Source organism: Xiphophorus couchianus, chromosome 20 (assembly GCF_001444195.1).
Source record: "Xiphophorus couchianus chromosome 20, X_couchianus-1.0, whole genome shotgun sequence".
In the NCBI taxonomy this organism is placed as follows: Eukaryota; Metazoa; Chordata; class Actinopteri; order Cyprinodontiformes; family Poeciliidae; genus Xiphophorus; species Xiphophorus couchianus.
The window spans coordinates 27,308,300-27,321,441 of NC_040247.1; the positions used below are offsets into that span (position 1 = coordinate 27,308,300).

At 39.6% G+C, this 13,142-nt stretch overlaps 1 protein-coding gene across 2 annotated transcripts in view; it reads left to right on the forward strand.

Moving 5' to 3' along the window:
- Positions 1-13,142, forward strand: part of ptpra (protein tyrosine phosphatase receptor type A) — a 34,159-nt gene that overhangs the window by 16,360 nt on the left and 4,657 nt on the right. For both annotated transcript variants that reach the window (XM_028002162.1, XM_028002161.1), the window contains exons 5-20: positions 5,635-5,716; positions 5,910-5,983; positions 6,371-6,507; positions 6,976-7,066; positions 7,265-7,341; positions 7,453-7,489; positions 7,583-7,680; positions 7,914-8,033; positions 9,053-9,219; positions 9,316-9,451; positions 9,549-9,698; positions 9,812-9,905; positions 10,774-10,850; positions 10,954-11,088; positions 12,571-12,696; positions 12,877-13,028. In XM_028002162.1, coding sequence (XP_027857963.1) covers positions 5,635-5,716; positions 5,910-5,983; positions 6,371-6,507; positions 6,976-7,066; positions 7,265-7,341; positions 7,453-7,489; positions 7,583-7,680; positions 7,914-8,033; positions 9,053-9,219; positions 9,316-9,451; positions 9,549-9,698; positions 9,812-9,905; positions 10,774-10,850; positions 10,954-11,088; positions 12,571-12,696; positions 12,877-13,028 — 1,753 coding nt within the window. The remainder of the gene's footprint in view (positions 1-5,634; positions 5,717-5,909; positions 5,984-6,370; positions 6,508-6,975; positions 7,067-7,264; positions 7,342-7,452; positions 7,490-7,582; positions 7,681-7,913; positions 8,034-9,052; positions 9,220-9,315; positions 9,452-9,548; positions 9,699-9,811; positions 9,906-10,773; positions 10,851-10,953; positions 11,089-12,570; positions 12,697-12,876; positions 13,029-13,142) is intronic.

Here is a 13,142-nt window from a genome sequence, read left to right on the forward strand (position 1 = left end):
ACTTGATTGTGCTATAAAATGGCAGTGTATGGCTGTAAAATGTATACCATCCATTTAATACAAAAACTCTACAGGGTCACCGTGTCCTGACATTTGAAGTGCATCTGAACACTGAACCGGCCGCTCTGAAGCGCACAACTGGATTTTTTTTTTTTTTTTTGACATCATGAAATGATTGGTATCCAGCTGCCAGAACCATCTTGTGTCTGAAGTTGTTTTTTTTTTTTTAAATAATAGAGGCATGTTGTTTTTTCTGTCTATGTCACGGATCACAGATGTTTCATCCTTGAGAACAGCAGATGTCAAACACATTTCATGCACCGTTCTCTAAATCAGTCCTCTTCAGAACATCTCCGTGCCTCCAGTGGTTCCTCAATGCCTGCTCAATTTGTGAAAGTTCACATCTGAAATCAAGTCTGATCAACTTGAATGATGATTTGAAATTGACTAGAGGCAGTTTAAAGATGGGTAAAGTGAACAAGGCTTTAAGTATTTAAGCAGATCGATAAAGGCTTTTTAAAAACTAAAAGCAGATCGTTTACGCTCATTGCTTGTGACATTGCTTGCGACCGTATGTCGCTGCTAATTTGTTTGATTGTGTGACTAATTTCTACTTATTGTTTTTTAAATAAGACCAAGTGATTAATCAAGTGTGGGTAATTGTACTTTATCTTCAGGTGATTTAACCACGTCTGAATAATGCACCTGAGCACACCCTGGTTTTAAAAGTTGATACTGTTTCGGCTGGATTTGGTTGAAGATTCTGATAAATCTTTTAGTTTTTAAAAAGCCTTTAATTATTAATGTTGTGTTTATATTGCTCAGATGCATTTTAATGTCTGAAAGCCTTTCTCAAAAAAGGTTTTCACAAGCAGACGAGGTTAGAGAAATTTCATATAAAATCCTGAGTGGTTTCTGTGTTATTCATGCGGTATGGCGCTGCCAAGAGCAAGTGAGTGAGGCAAGCGAGTTCTGTGGTCAAGATTCAACCTTCAATATTTTATATAGGTGAAGATTTTTCTGCTTTTAGCCTCCGTTGTTTCCGTTCCGGAAATACCCTTACGTGATATTGCTTCATTTGGTCATTCATCCACAGAAACACCACATTAACGGAGCCCTCCGCCTTCCGGAGAGCAGGCAGTCAAGGCCACAGCTTCACAAATGTATTTGTATCTCCCAAGTTTTCTAAACTTTGTCGTTTGCCACCACAATCTGTCATTAGGATTATTTTTTTGTAGTTGTAGCACGTAACTGTGACATGAAAGGAAAGTTCATGCATCTCAAAACCATTTATTAAATAAAAATCAGCAACGTATGATGCATATTTGTACTTTACCCCTTTTTACTTGATATCCAATAATTAAAATGTAATGCAAACAATTGAATTCGCAATAACCAAATTTGCAATTTCTCAGCTGATCTTTTAAAACTAAATGTGTTAGCGAACATTATCCAAGGAACAGCAGAAGGTTAGGGACTTATGGTCATTACTATATACACCAATGAGTTGTAATAAATTCCCAATTTTCTCTGTATTTGTTATCTGTTTTCTGGGAGCTTTAGCATCACCAGCGCCGTCCTCCATGTCATGTGCTGCTTCGTCCAGCAGACCGAAAAACCCCAACATACAGCCAGAGCTGTTTATGTCGAAATATATTCATGTATTAGAATGGCTCAGTCAAAGTTGTATTTTTTTGTGAGGAAAATTCTCAGAAACAACCTCCAGATCTAAATGTACAAATCTGGTGGTGACATACAGTAGCTCACCAACATACACCTGCAATTACAACAACAGGCGGGTGTGGAGGTTCCTCCATCTTTTTCCCAGTGTTAGTATTTATTTAAATGTTTTCACACAATATATTTATATATTGTAACAGTGGGGTTATCGGAAAATATTTGCCGTCTGGTTTTAAAATAGCCATTTTTAACCCACTTCACACCTGTTCACTTTTTTTGTGTTGTTCTAACACAAAATCCGAATAAAAAAAGCTAAATTTCATGGGTGTAGTGCAAGAAAAAGGCAAAATGTTGGAGTGTTTAAATTAAGCTAGCAGTTTATGGACCTGAAATATTTGCACAGTTTTGACTCGAGTGTTGTAAACGTGAGGAAAATATTTCAAAGTTTTTAGTGACGATGCTTCGTATAAGATGTGACTCACCCACCCTGCTCTTTCACATTAATTATTAATGCTTGACCTATGAAAAGTTCCCAAATCACCCAATTGATTCAAGGTATACAAAAGCACCTAGTTTAGCTTGAATTTTTGTGTAAATGAAAGATTTTTTTTTTTTTTGTGGCATTGATCCTGGGAACTTATCCAAGGATTTCATCAGTGCTAAGCATCAACTAATCGGCATTATCCAGTCGCTTTGAATAAGACGTATGTGACTCGACTATATAATACCCCTATTATATAACGTGATCGCTTTCCTTTCCGTAGGTATTATGTAATTGCTCCATTGTTTCTCTCTGGACATCCTTGAGCCTGGAGTGGAGCGCAGCGAGCCGCTCTAAATGCCATTAGATCCGTCAAGGCTGTGTCAGTTCCACATGACACTCGCAGCGCTTTGTTCTCACACTCTCCTCAATGCACATATTGTCCGACGGAGAACACTGAAACGTCCTGCGAATTGTGCGTGAAAAAATGCACCGTTTCTGCTGCTGCTGTTCCTAAACAAAAAAAGTCCCAGAAAGGGCCGATGGAGCATGAAGTCAAATGATGCTTTCTGCTCAACGCGCAGACAGCATCATTGCCACAAAGGAACTTTCTCAAAATCAGGCGACGATCTCGTTCTGACTACGTGACGCTTGCCAGGAGTAGAGCTAAACGGATTTATTGAGATTATTTGATTGTTGAAATAATCATCAACTAATTTAGTAATCGATTACGATTGACTGAAGTATACAGACTCAAAAAAAAGAGATAATTTACTGATAAATAAACAACATGTTCAAAGTAGTAATTAAGCCAAAACTTGTATCCGCATAAATGCCAATGTGTTTTACACAAAACCTCCCAAGGAGTAATTTTTTAAAAATCCTCACCCAGTTTAAATTCACCAAAGGAAGGTTATGTTTTGGCATTTTAGGCAATAAAATATTTATTTGCATCTTTTAATGTATTTCCAATATTGTATAGAAAAGGAATAAGTAGTTTTATGAAAAATCTTAAGAATGTGTCAATTTTTTTTGTCTGATTTATGAATTAATTGTCAGAATAATCAATGGATTAATTGATTAAAACAGTGCTTAGATGCAGCCCTGGCAAGGACGTTTTTTTCTTCGGTGATGTGTCTTACTGAATCACCAACAGCACACAAAGAGCAGGTGGGTTTTTTACCCCAAACCCCTGTTATTGTTCAACAGATCTCATCTTTTGTTCTAATTGTGGCACGTGGTAGACATGTGTACAAATAAGTGACCCATTGTTATCTGACTGAGAGGCAAAATGGAGGATATATATATATATATATATGCTGTGCTGTCGAATCTGTAATCATTCTTTAGCACCAACCTCAATCTAAACAGAATACTTTTCTGATTTTGATATGCAGAAAGGCTTGTATACCAAAACTTTGAAATAATTGAAATAAAATTGACAGCTCCTTATATCTGCTGTCATCGTGGATACAGGTTGTTACTGAGGTGAATGGTTCACCTTCTTGGTTAAAATGTGACTTATCTGTTTACTCTGAGAGAAACCGGGTCATTTCTCAACTTGTTTAGTGTTTTGTTTTTTTTCTAAAGCAGTAATATATTGACATAATGGATATCCCAATAAGGTTTTTTTTTGTTCCAGATACCAAAGGGTCTTTAAATGATAAGCATTTGCAGATAACAAAATCCCATCAAGGGCTGCACAGTGGAGCAGTTGGTAGCACTGTTGCCTTGCAGCAAGAAGGTCCTGGGTTCGATTCCCGGCTCGGGGTTTTTCTGCACAGAGTTTGCATGTTCTCCCTGTGCATGCGTGGGTTCTCTCTGGGTACTCAGGCTTCTTCCCACAGTCCAAAAACATGACTGTCAGGTTAATTGGTCTCTCTAAATTCTCCATAGGTGTGAGTGTGTGTGTGATTGGTTGTTTGTCCCGTCTGTCTCTGTGTTGCCCTGCGACAGACTGGTGACCTGTCCAGGGTGACCCTGCCTCTCGTCCAGAACGTTAGCTGGAGATAAGCACCGGCACCTCTCCCATCCCCTCTAAGGACAAGGGTGTTAGAAAATGGATGGATGGAAAATCCCATCAAATACTTCATTGTCGATGCCAGCTTTCATTCTTCATAACTTGGTAGCTTCAAGGTGCTGTATTGTCGTACTCTACATTTCATCAGTATAGCACCAACAGCATTGTTTGGCCAACGGCATTGTGATTGACTCATCAATAACATTTCCAGACAGTCTATGGTTTTTGACAGCCACTGGTATTTTCTCCCTACTGGAGTTTAAGCAACAATGTACTTCCTGCAGCAGAAGAATTAAGCCAGGATACTGACTAATGTTCAAACAATGTGTTGCCCAACACTGGTGTTACTTTATTACATGTTTGTAAAAACAACTTTAAATGTTGTTCCACTCCTACTAATTGTTTTGACTGTGAACTTTTTGCTGAAGCTTTCTCTCTGTTTTAATATGGCTCTGTAATTTATCTTGTAACAGATGATACATGGACAAAACCTAAAGAGAAATAGTTCTCCTGCTTTATTAACTTGAAGTCTTTGCTTTGAAGATTTAACATTTTAGTGAACGGAGCAGCTTTCAATAACACTGAGGGTAACATTTAGATATGCAACGACCGATACAGTTTCTCTGTCACTGTTGGCATCATTTCAATCACCAAAACAATGTGTAAGGCCTTTATTCCAGCTTTCACCAAGGTGATCACATGGTTACAGGGGTCACGATCACTGACCGTACAACCACAACATGTATGAAGAATTAAGTTCTGTCAGACTCAGGGATGCTGATACCAATCAATTAAAATGATCTGGATCCAAGCCCATACCCGGGATTGAACTGGGACGTACCTAATTGACATCGATACCATTAATGGAACACAAGGATACGGGCCAGTCTTGCAAAAGGCAGACGGCACAACAGAGACTTTCAATGTGATATGCAAGTCTTTTAAGTCAAGTTCAGTCCTCTAGAGCTACTATCTTGTAGCTTGTATGTCGCAGCCTTTCGTTCCAAAAAAGCGAAAAATAAAACTCCAAGAAAGGCTGTGGGTGGTAACAGGTGGCTTGGGATTTGTACGCACTTTGACTTGATTCATTTATAGCAAAAGTAGAAATAAAGGTCTTGTAACTTAGTTGAAATAAAAAATAATTGGTAGAAATTATAAACTACAAAACCTTAGCATAAATGGCCACAACACTTGTAGATGCATCCCTTTGTCAGCACACCATTACTCTAATGAAAGACCTGCAGTTGCAGAGCTGAATGACATTCTGGGGAATTTTGCTTTTTGATTCAAATGTATCAAAGCAGGAACGCACCTCAAAGTTTTGTGATAGCAGTTCTTGAGGATGGGATTTTGCTGGTGTTTCCTGCTTTTTTTTTTTCTTTTCTTTTTTTTCCAGATCTAGTACCATCGAACTAATATAATATGACTGTTTTTAAAACCTTTTCTGTCCCAGGAGTAGCAGTAATCGCTGTGATGGTGGCCCTGTCATCACTGCTGGTCATCATCTTCATCATCATTATCCTCTACATGCTCAGGTCAGTGAAAGTCTGTTTCTTTCTTTTTTGGGGGGAGAGAGGAGGGACCTGTGTTAACAGCTGGAAATGCTGCCGTTACCATGACAATGCCTTATTGGCCTGCTGCGACAGAAGCAGACAGACAAAATTTGTTGTTCTTTTTAATAATGAATAATAAAAAAACCTAATTGATTATATGCTTTGATTTTGACAGATTTAAGAAGTACAAGCAAGCAGGAAGCCATTCAAATGCCTTCAGATTGACCAACGGCAGATCAGATGATACAGGTGAAACGTCCACATGTACATGTAGCTGTTTGGAGTCGTATTCACCAGCAGCTGGATCAAAGTTGTTGATCTTGCTTTTAACCCTGATTTGATTTTGTTCCCTCAACTGATAACATTTCTAAGGGTTTTAAGAGGCTTTTCTTTGCTGTGATTACCTAATCAACAGGGCTACCATAGACCTCTTTTTTGCTGGATTGTTGCCTCACATCGCCCTCTGCTGGGCTTTTTTACAAGCTGCCTCTGAAATGTCTGAGCGAGGTTTCCATGTGGGCTGTTGCATTCTCGTGTTCTTCTACATTATCTCATGTCTTTATCTCGTGTCTCCTCCCAATCTGCCCGCCCTCCTCTCTTCACTCTCACCTCCTTCCTTCCCGGCCCTCGGAGCAGAACTCCAGAGTGTGCCGCTATTGGCTCGGTCTCCCAGCACAAACAGGAAGTACCCACCCATTCCCATAGACAAACTCGAGGAAGAAATGAACCGTCGCATGGCTGATGACAACAAGCTCTTCAGGGAGGAGTTTAATGTACGGCACACTCAAGCAAACATCCTCTGATTACACACCGCAGTCTGGAGCTTAAAGTAGTTTTTCTCAACTGACAGCTTGGAAAGTCTTTTAACTTCTCCTGATGAAATTATAAAATTATAACAGCACTGCTGTTAATCAAAAACCATTTATTACATGGTTATAAGCAGACATGAGTCTTTCAGAAACCAGATTGCTTAATTAATTCCAGCAACCTTTTACTAACTAAACTAAATCTGTTAAATCTTGAGTGGGGAAAAAATCCTTCTACAATATTTTAAACTCATCTTTACTCAAAAGAAAGTATGAAAAAGATTTTTAGGAGATTGTGAATTTATAAAACATTCCACTACGGCTTAATAGCTGTCATTTACATAATGTATGTCGACAAAACATCATCAGGAATCCTCTTAAGATGTGAGATGGATGTCTGGTTTTCATCATATGCTTGTTCTTGTTTTTGTTTAGGCGCTGCCAGTCTGTCCCATTCAGGCATCATGTGACGCAGCTTCCAAAGAGGAGAATAAAGAAAAGAACCGATACATCAACATCCTGCCTTGTAAGGATCACAGAATGCTGTCGGGCTTTGACTGTGTTTATATTGAACTACAGTCAGGAGTTCAAGTTGGTTCGAGGTTCCTGACCAAGAGTTAGAAATATTTTGGAGCGTCTTGATTTAACATCCAGAACAAATGATTATTTTAGCTCTTTTTCTTTCTTTTGCCTCTACTCCTTCATAATCCTTCGTCTGTTTCAGATGATCACTCCAGGGTTCATCTCTCCTCTCTGGAAGGAGTCCCCGACTCTGATTTTATCAACGCTTCTTTTATAAATGTTTGTATCTGTTTGACATTTTTACCATGAGAAACAATTCCTCTTTCATCACATATTGCACATCCTGCAAGTAACTCCCTAATTTCTCTTTATGGTCTCCTTCTGTCGCAGGGGTACCAGGAGAAGAATAAGTTTATTGCAGCTCAAGGTGAGGTTGGTCGCAGAAACTGTGCTGCCGCAGTTCAGTGATGAACTTCAAGGTCCTTCTGTGCTGATTTCTGCGTTTCTCCTCGTCTTCTAGGGCCAAAGGAGGAAACGGTAAATGACTTTTGGAGGATGATTTGGGAGCAGAATACAGCCACCATTGTGATGGTTACCAATCTAAAGGAGAGAAAAGAGGTAAGAGAGGAAGAAAATTGCAGCCTTATAATAATAAAATTGAAATGATCAAACTTTTATTTAAATATACAAACAGTTAAAAATGCCGATAAGAAGTAAGTCTTAGCATTTTTAAATAATGCAAAAATGGGAGGAAAGAATGAATACATTTTTTCTTGAAATCTATGTTTGCGGTGGAAAAGCGTGAACCGCGTTGTTTTTGTTTTATTTTAAATCAACTGTTATGTTTTTAGTGTAAGTGTGCGCAGTACTGGCCGGACCAGGGCTGCTGGACTTACGGGAACATCCGCGTGTCTGTTGACGACGCAGTGGTCCTGGTGGACTACACCGTCCGCAAGTTCTGCATCCAACAGGTATCACAGCAAACCTGACTGCAACTGTTCAACACTTTTACTTTATAAGAAACCATTACAGTGATTGATGCCACGTTGGACGTGATATCATGTGTTTCAGGTTCTTTCAGATTTGGACAAATTTATTGTCACTAATGTCAGTAACACTCCATCATTAGATGGTTGGACTTTTTATCAGCATTTTTTTGGTTGGAATATTTAATTGCATTTTGGTTCAAAGCCTCTTCATCTGCTAAAACTACTCAATTAAACGGGGTTGTGCAACATTAGGATATATTGTACAGGTGATAATTGTGATACATTTTCAATGACCTTACCAGTTGTGACATAGACCTCCTTTCTTCTTGTACTCCGTGACCTTTCACCTCACTGCTAATTATCTGCTTTTGCATGAAGAGATTCATGTCCACCCCTCAGTTTTGGGTTCTTGCTTCTGCTGAAGATCTTTTTTTTTTTTATATATAATCTTGTGGTAAAAATATTTCTAGCAGTGTTTTTGTTAGTGAGGAGAAATACTACCGCCACTACCTGCTTCACCTTTTCTAGAGAGTCAAACATTTGACTCTTTCACTTTTAATGTTGTCACTAAGCGGTTACACATCGCTTAGTGACATTTCTGTTAAAATTGTCTTTTTATACAGAAAACAATGTGTTTTTTAAATTTTTTATTCTGCAGTGTCAGACGAACACATCATCCATATTTAGTAAAGCCTTTACGTTTCAGAGGGATGTGACTCTGAATGTCCTCTTTACAGCAGAAACGATTGTCTAAAAATATTTGAATGCCTTAAAATTTGAAAGGCTGTTAGTGATTTATTTGGTTTTCCATTTGTTAAAAATCTTTAGGTTTTGACTCAAACATATATTTGCTTCTTATTACAGCAATTAACTCTGGTTTAATGACATAAATCAATATATGTGTGTGTGTTTTTTGGTTCATCTTGTATGCTCAAAACACACTAGATAGAGGACTTTGAGTTTGTGGTTTGCTCTCTGATCCGAAGTCTTCTGTGTCCCAGGTGGGCGACGTGTCTGGGAAGAAACCTCAGAGACTCGTCACTCAGTTCCACTTCACCAGCTGGCCGGACTTTGGGGTTCCCTTCACTCCGATTGGCATGCTGAAGTTCCTCAAGAAAGTCAAGAACTGCAATCCTCCTTATGCAGGCCCCATTGTTGTTCACTGCAGGTAAGTGTGTGGCTTTGTTTGTTTGTTTTGTTTGTTTTTTAAGTGAATCATTAGATTGATTCATACCACTTACAAGATGACATGCCTGTCTGACAGTGCTGGTGTAGGAAGGACAGGTACCTTTATAGTGATTGATGCCATGTTGGACATGATGAATGCAGAGAGGAAGGTGGACGTGTTTGGCTTTGTCACCCGGATAAGAGCCCAGCGCAGTCAGATGGTCCAGACTGATGTGAGTTCAGTGTCACCGCTTGCTTCATACAGCGAGTGTCTTACAAAGCGACATCAATCATGAGCCATCTCTCTCTCTCTCTCTCTTACTCCCACAGATGCAGTATGTTTTCATCTTCCAAGCGTTGTTAGAGCACTACCTGTTTGGAGACACGGAACTAGAGGTGACCTCGCTAGAGTGCCACTTAGCTAAACTCGGTGCTAACTCCCCCGGAGCCGGCTGCAGCGGTCTGGAGGCTGAATTTAAGGTACGTGTGTGTGCTGTGATTCTTCACCTATCGGTTAAACTGCATCTTCCTGCAGAAAATGTTAGCATCTAATAAAGAAGTATGTTTGTAATAAGCATTTTTGCAATCTCCAGAAACTAACATCCATCAAGATTCAGAATGACAAGATGAGAACGGGGAACCTGCCTGATAACATGAAGAAGAACAGAGTGCTGCAGATCATTCCTTGTGAGTTAAGCAGCTTCTCCTTTGTGGTGTGGGGTATTATTGATGCGCGTTGCTAATTCTGTTACAGTGAGCAATTAATCACATAATGAATTAAAACGAGCTCAATAATTTCTGGGTACATCATAATATTATTATATTTTGGTTTTAGAGTGGGGCTGCACAGTGGCGCAGTTGGTAGCACTGTTGCCTTGCAGCAAGAAGGTCCTGGGTTCGATTCCCGGCCGGGGTCTTTCTGCATGGAGTTTGCATGTTCTCCCTGTGCATGCGTGGGTTCTCTCCGGGTACTCCGGCTTCCTCCCACAGTCCAAAAACATGACTGTCAGGTCAATTGGTTTCTCTAAATTCTCCCTAGGTGTGAGTGTGTGTGTGAATGGTTGTTTGTCCTGTATGTCTCTGTGTTGCCCTGCGACAGACTGGCGACCTGTCCAGGGTGTACCCCGCCTCTCGCCCGGAACGTAGCTGGAGATGGGCACCAGCAACCCTCCCGACCCCATTAGGGACAAGGGTGAACAGAAGATGGATGGATGGATGGATGGTTTTAGAGTGTGTGGATTTTTTTTTTCTGTTTTATTTACTTTTTTTTTTTTTATTTGTCGTGTTTTACTTTGGATGTTTAAAATATCTTCCAGTTCTGGTGTGAAGTGCTCTTTGTAAAGTTTGTTGGTGTTTGAGGCAGTGAACTTGCATTATTATTTCATCATCAATGTGACACACTTGAAAATGGTCGCGAAACATCATTGTCGTTTATCGTGATAACTACAATTTATCATCCAGGAAAATCGTAACAGGCCTGCTTGCCTGTTACAGTAATGAAATCTTTCCAGCTTTCTCATTCAGGATAAATACATCTGTGCTCTTTTGTTGACAGATGAGTTTAACAGAGTAATCATTCCAGTCAAACGAGGAGAGGAGAACACAGACTACGTCAACGCCTCCTTCATTGATGTGAGTGTTTAAGAAAAACTTGTTTTACGTCTTCAGAGTTTGAACTTATCCTTCCCACTCTGGACATTTTAATTCCCTTTTGCTTCTCTCTGGTCAATCACAGGGTTACCGTCAGAAAGACGCCTACATAGCGAGTCAGGGGCCCCTCATGCACACCATAGAAGACTTCTGGAGGATGATCTGGGAGTGGAGGAGCTGCTCTATTGTGATGCTCACTGAGCTGGAAGAGAGAGGACAGGTGTGTGTGTAAGAACTGCAATATGTATCTAGGTACTAATTGGGGTTTTCATCAGAATAACGGCTCAGGAATGGGTTCATTAGCACAGGGAGAGGTTTGAGCTGCTGACTTGACCTCCAAATTTCCCATTTCAAACGGGTGTTTGTGTTACAAGCTGGACAAACGGGTCCAATCTATACATTGAAGCTTACGGGACTTAAAGGATTTGCTGCTAACACATTGGTGCCAAATGCCGCTGCATACTTTTGTAGGTCTGTTGAAATCACTGCTTCAAAAGGCCGTGGCTGTTTTGACTTATTGACGCTATTATGACAGGCGGTCATAATATTATGGCTGATCAGTGCATGTCTCATTTAAACTGTCAGATTTAGACTGCATAGATAGTAGGGGTGCAAGTAATCAATTAATGACTTAAGATCAATCTAAAGTTGATTTATTGGCTGATTAACAATTAGTTGATAAGCAGCCATTTTCTTAAAAACTGGAGTTTTCTCTTTTATGAAGAAAAGACTCCAGCTACTCATCTTTTCATAACATAATGGAGAATATTTTTCATAATACACTAATAAATACAAAAAAAAAGTAAATCAAGTTTAATATTTTGTATTCATTATTTTAAGTGCTGACTGAATAAACAGAAAATTGTGGTTTTCTCAACTTCTTAAACTTAGACTTGTTTGTAAAATGTAACAAAAAGGAACCTCTTAAGTTACTGAATAGAAAAATATATGAATAGAATAAAATAGAATAGAATACGTGAAACACTTAATTCCCCATAAACCGAGAGATATTCATGCAGAAGTACTCTCTGTGGTTGCTCTTCAAGGAATGCGGAAACTTCGCTCCATGGAGCGCATTAACTCACTGCAGTCCTCAAAATTGACCTTGCTTAATGGCGTCATGGGTTTTTTTTTTCCAATCATGTAACAATTTTTCAGCATCATTCCCTCCGCTTTCCTATCATCACATCCTCGCCTTCGTAGTACGGCAGTGACCTTTGGTTGAGAGGTCAACGTTGCTCCATTATGAAGTTCGGCTGAACGAGCGCTTCTAACGCGCAGCTTGTCAAGTGTGTTTATTTCAGAACAGGACAACGTAAAGTAAATTTTTAACCCCACTACAGGCTCTGTTTGGACCGAAGAAACTATCACAACAAATAATAATAAAAAAGACTCTGTTTGTACTATTAACTATTAATAGTTTCTGTATCAACAGCTGCTCTTAGGGATGACCAGTGGCGCCCTTTTTTTTAGGTGGCGTCCAAACTACAACACTAACAGAAGATCGAAGCGGATGTCGCTAGTTAATCGATTGGAACTAATTTGAACCTAATAAACCATAAATAGAAAATTATTTGTAAGTTGATTAATTGTTTGCATCCCTAATACATACAGTTAAAATTACAAAACATGCCTAAATATTTAAGTTACCAGGACGTTTTTGTGAATTCCATGATATTTGCATCTCCACTGTGTCCTTCAGGATAAGTGTGCTCAGTATTGGCCCAGTGACGGGGTGGTGTCCCACGGCGACATCATCGTCGAGCTTAAAAGGGAGGAGGAGAACGAGAGCTACACGGTGCGCGACCTCCTGGTCACCAACAGCAGGGTAAGGAAGGATGCTAAAATGCCAAACAGAAGACTTCTTCCTTGGTAACTTTGAATGAGTGCATTCAGCTAACATCTTAAACTCTGTTTGAATTAGAGGTAGTTCAGCAGTGTCTTGGCCTTGTACCATATTGGAAAGTTGTTGTTCTTTTTCAGTCAGTTTTTGTCGATCATTATACAGGAGAACAAGGCTCGACTTGTGCGCCAGTTTCATTTCCACGGCTGGCCAGAGGTGGGCATCCCTGCAGACGGTAAAGGCATGATCAACATAATTGCGGCGGTGCAGAAACAGCAGCAGCAGTCTGGCAACCATCCCATCACTGTGCACTGCAGGTGTGAATATAAAACACACATGTATTTTTTTCTCGTTTTTAGGAACTTTGGAGAAATGGTTCTGAAATCAAAAGGTCAATTTTTCAGATGTTTCAACTGCTAGCAGCAATGATC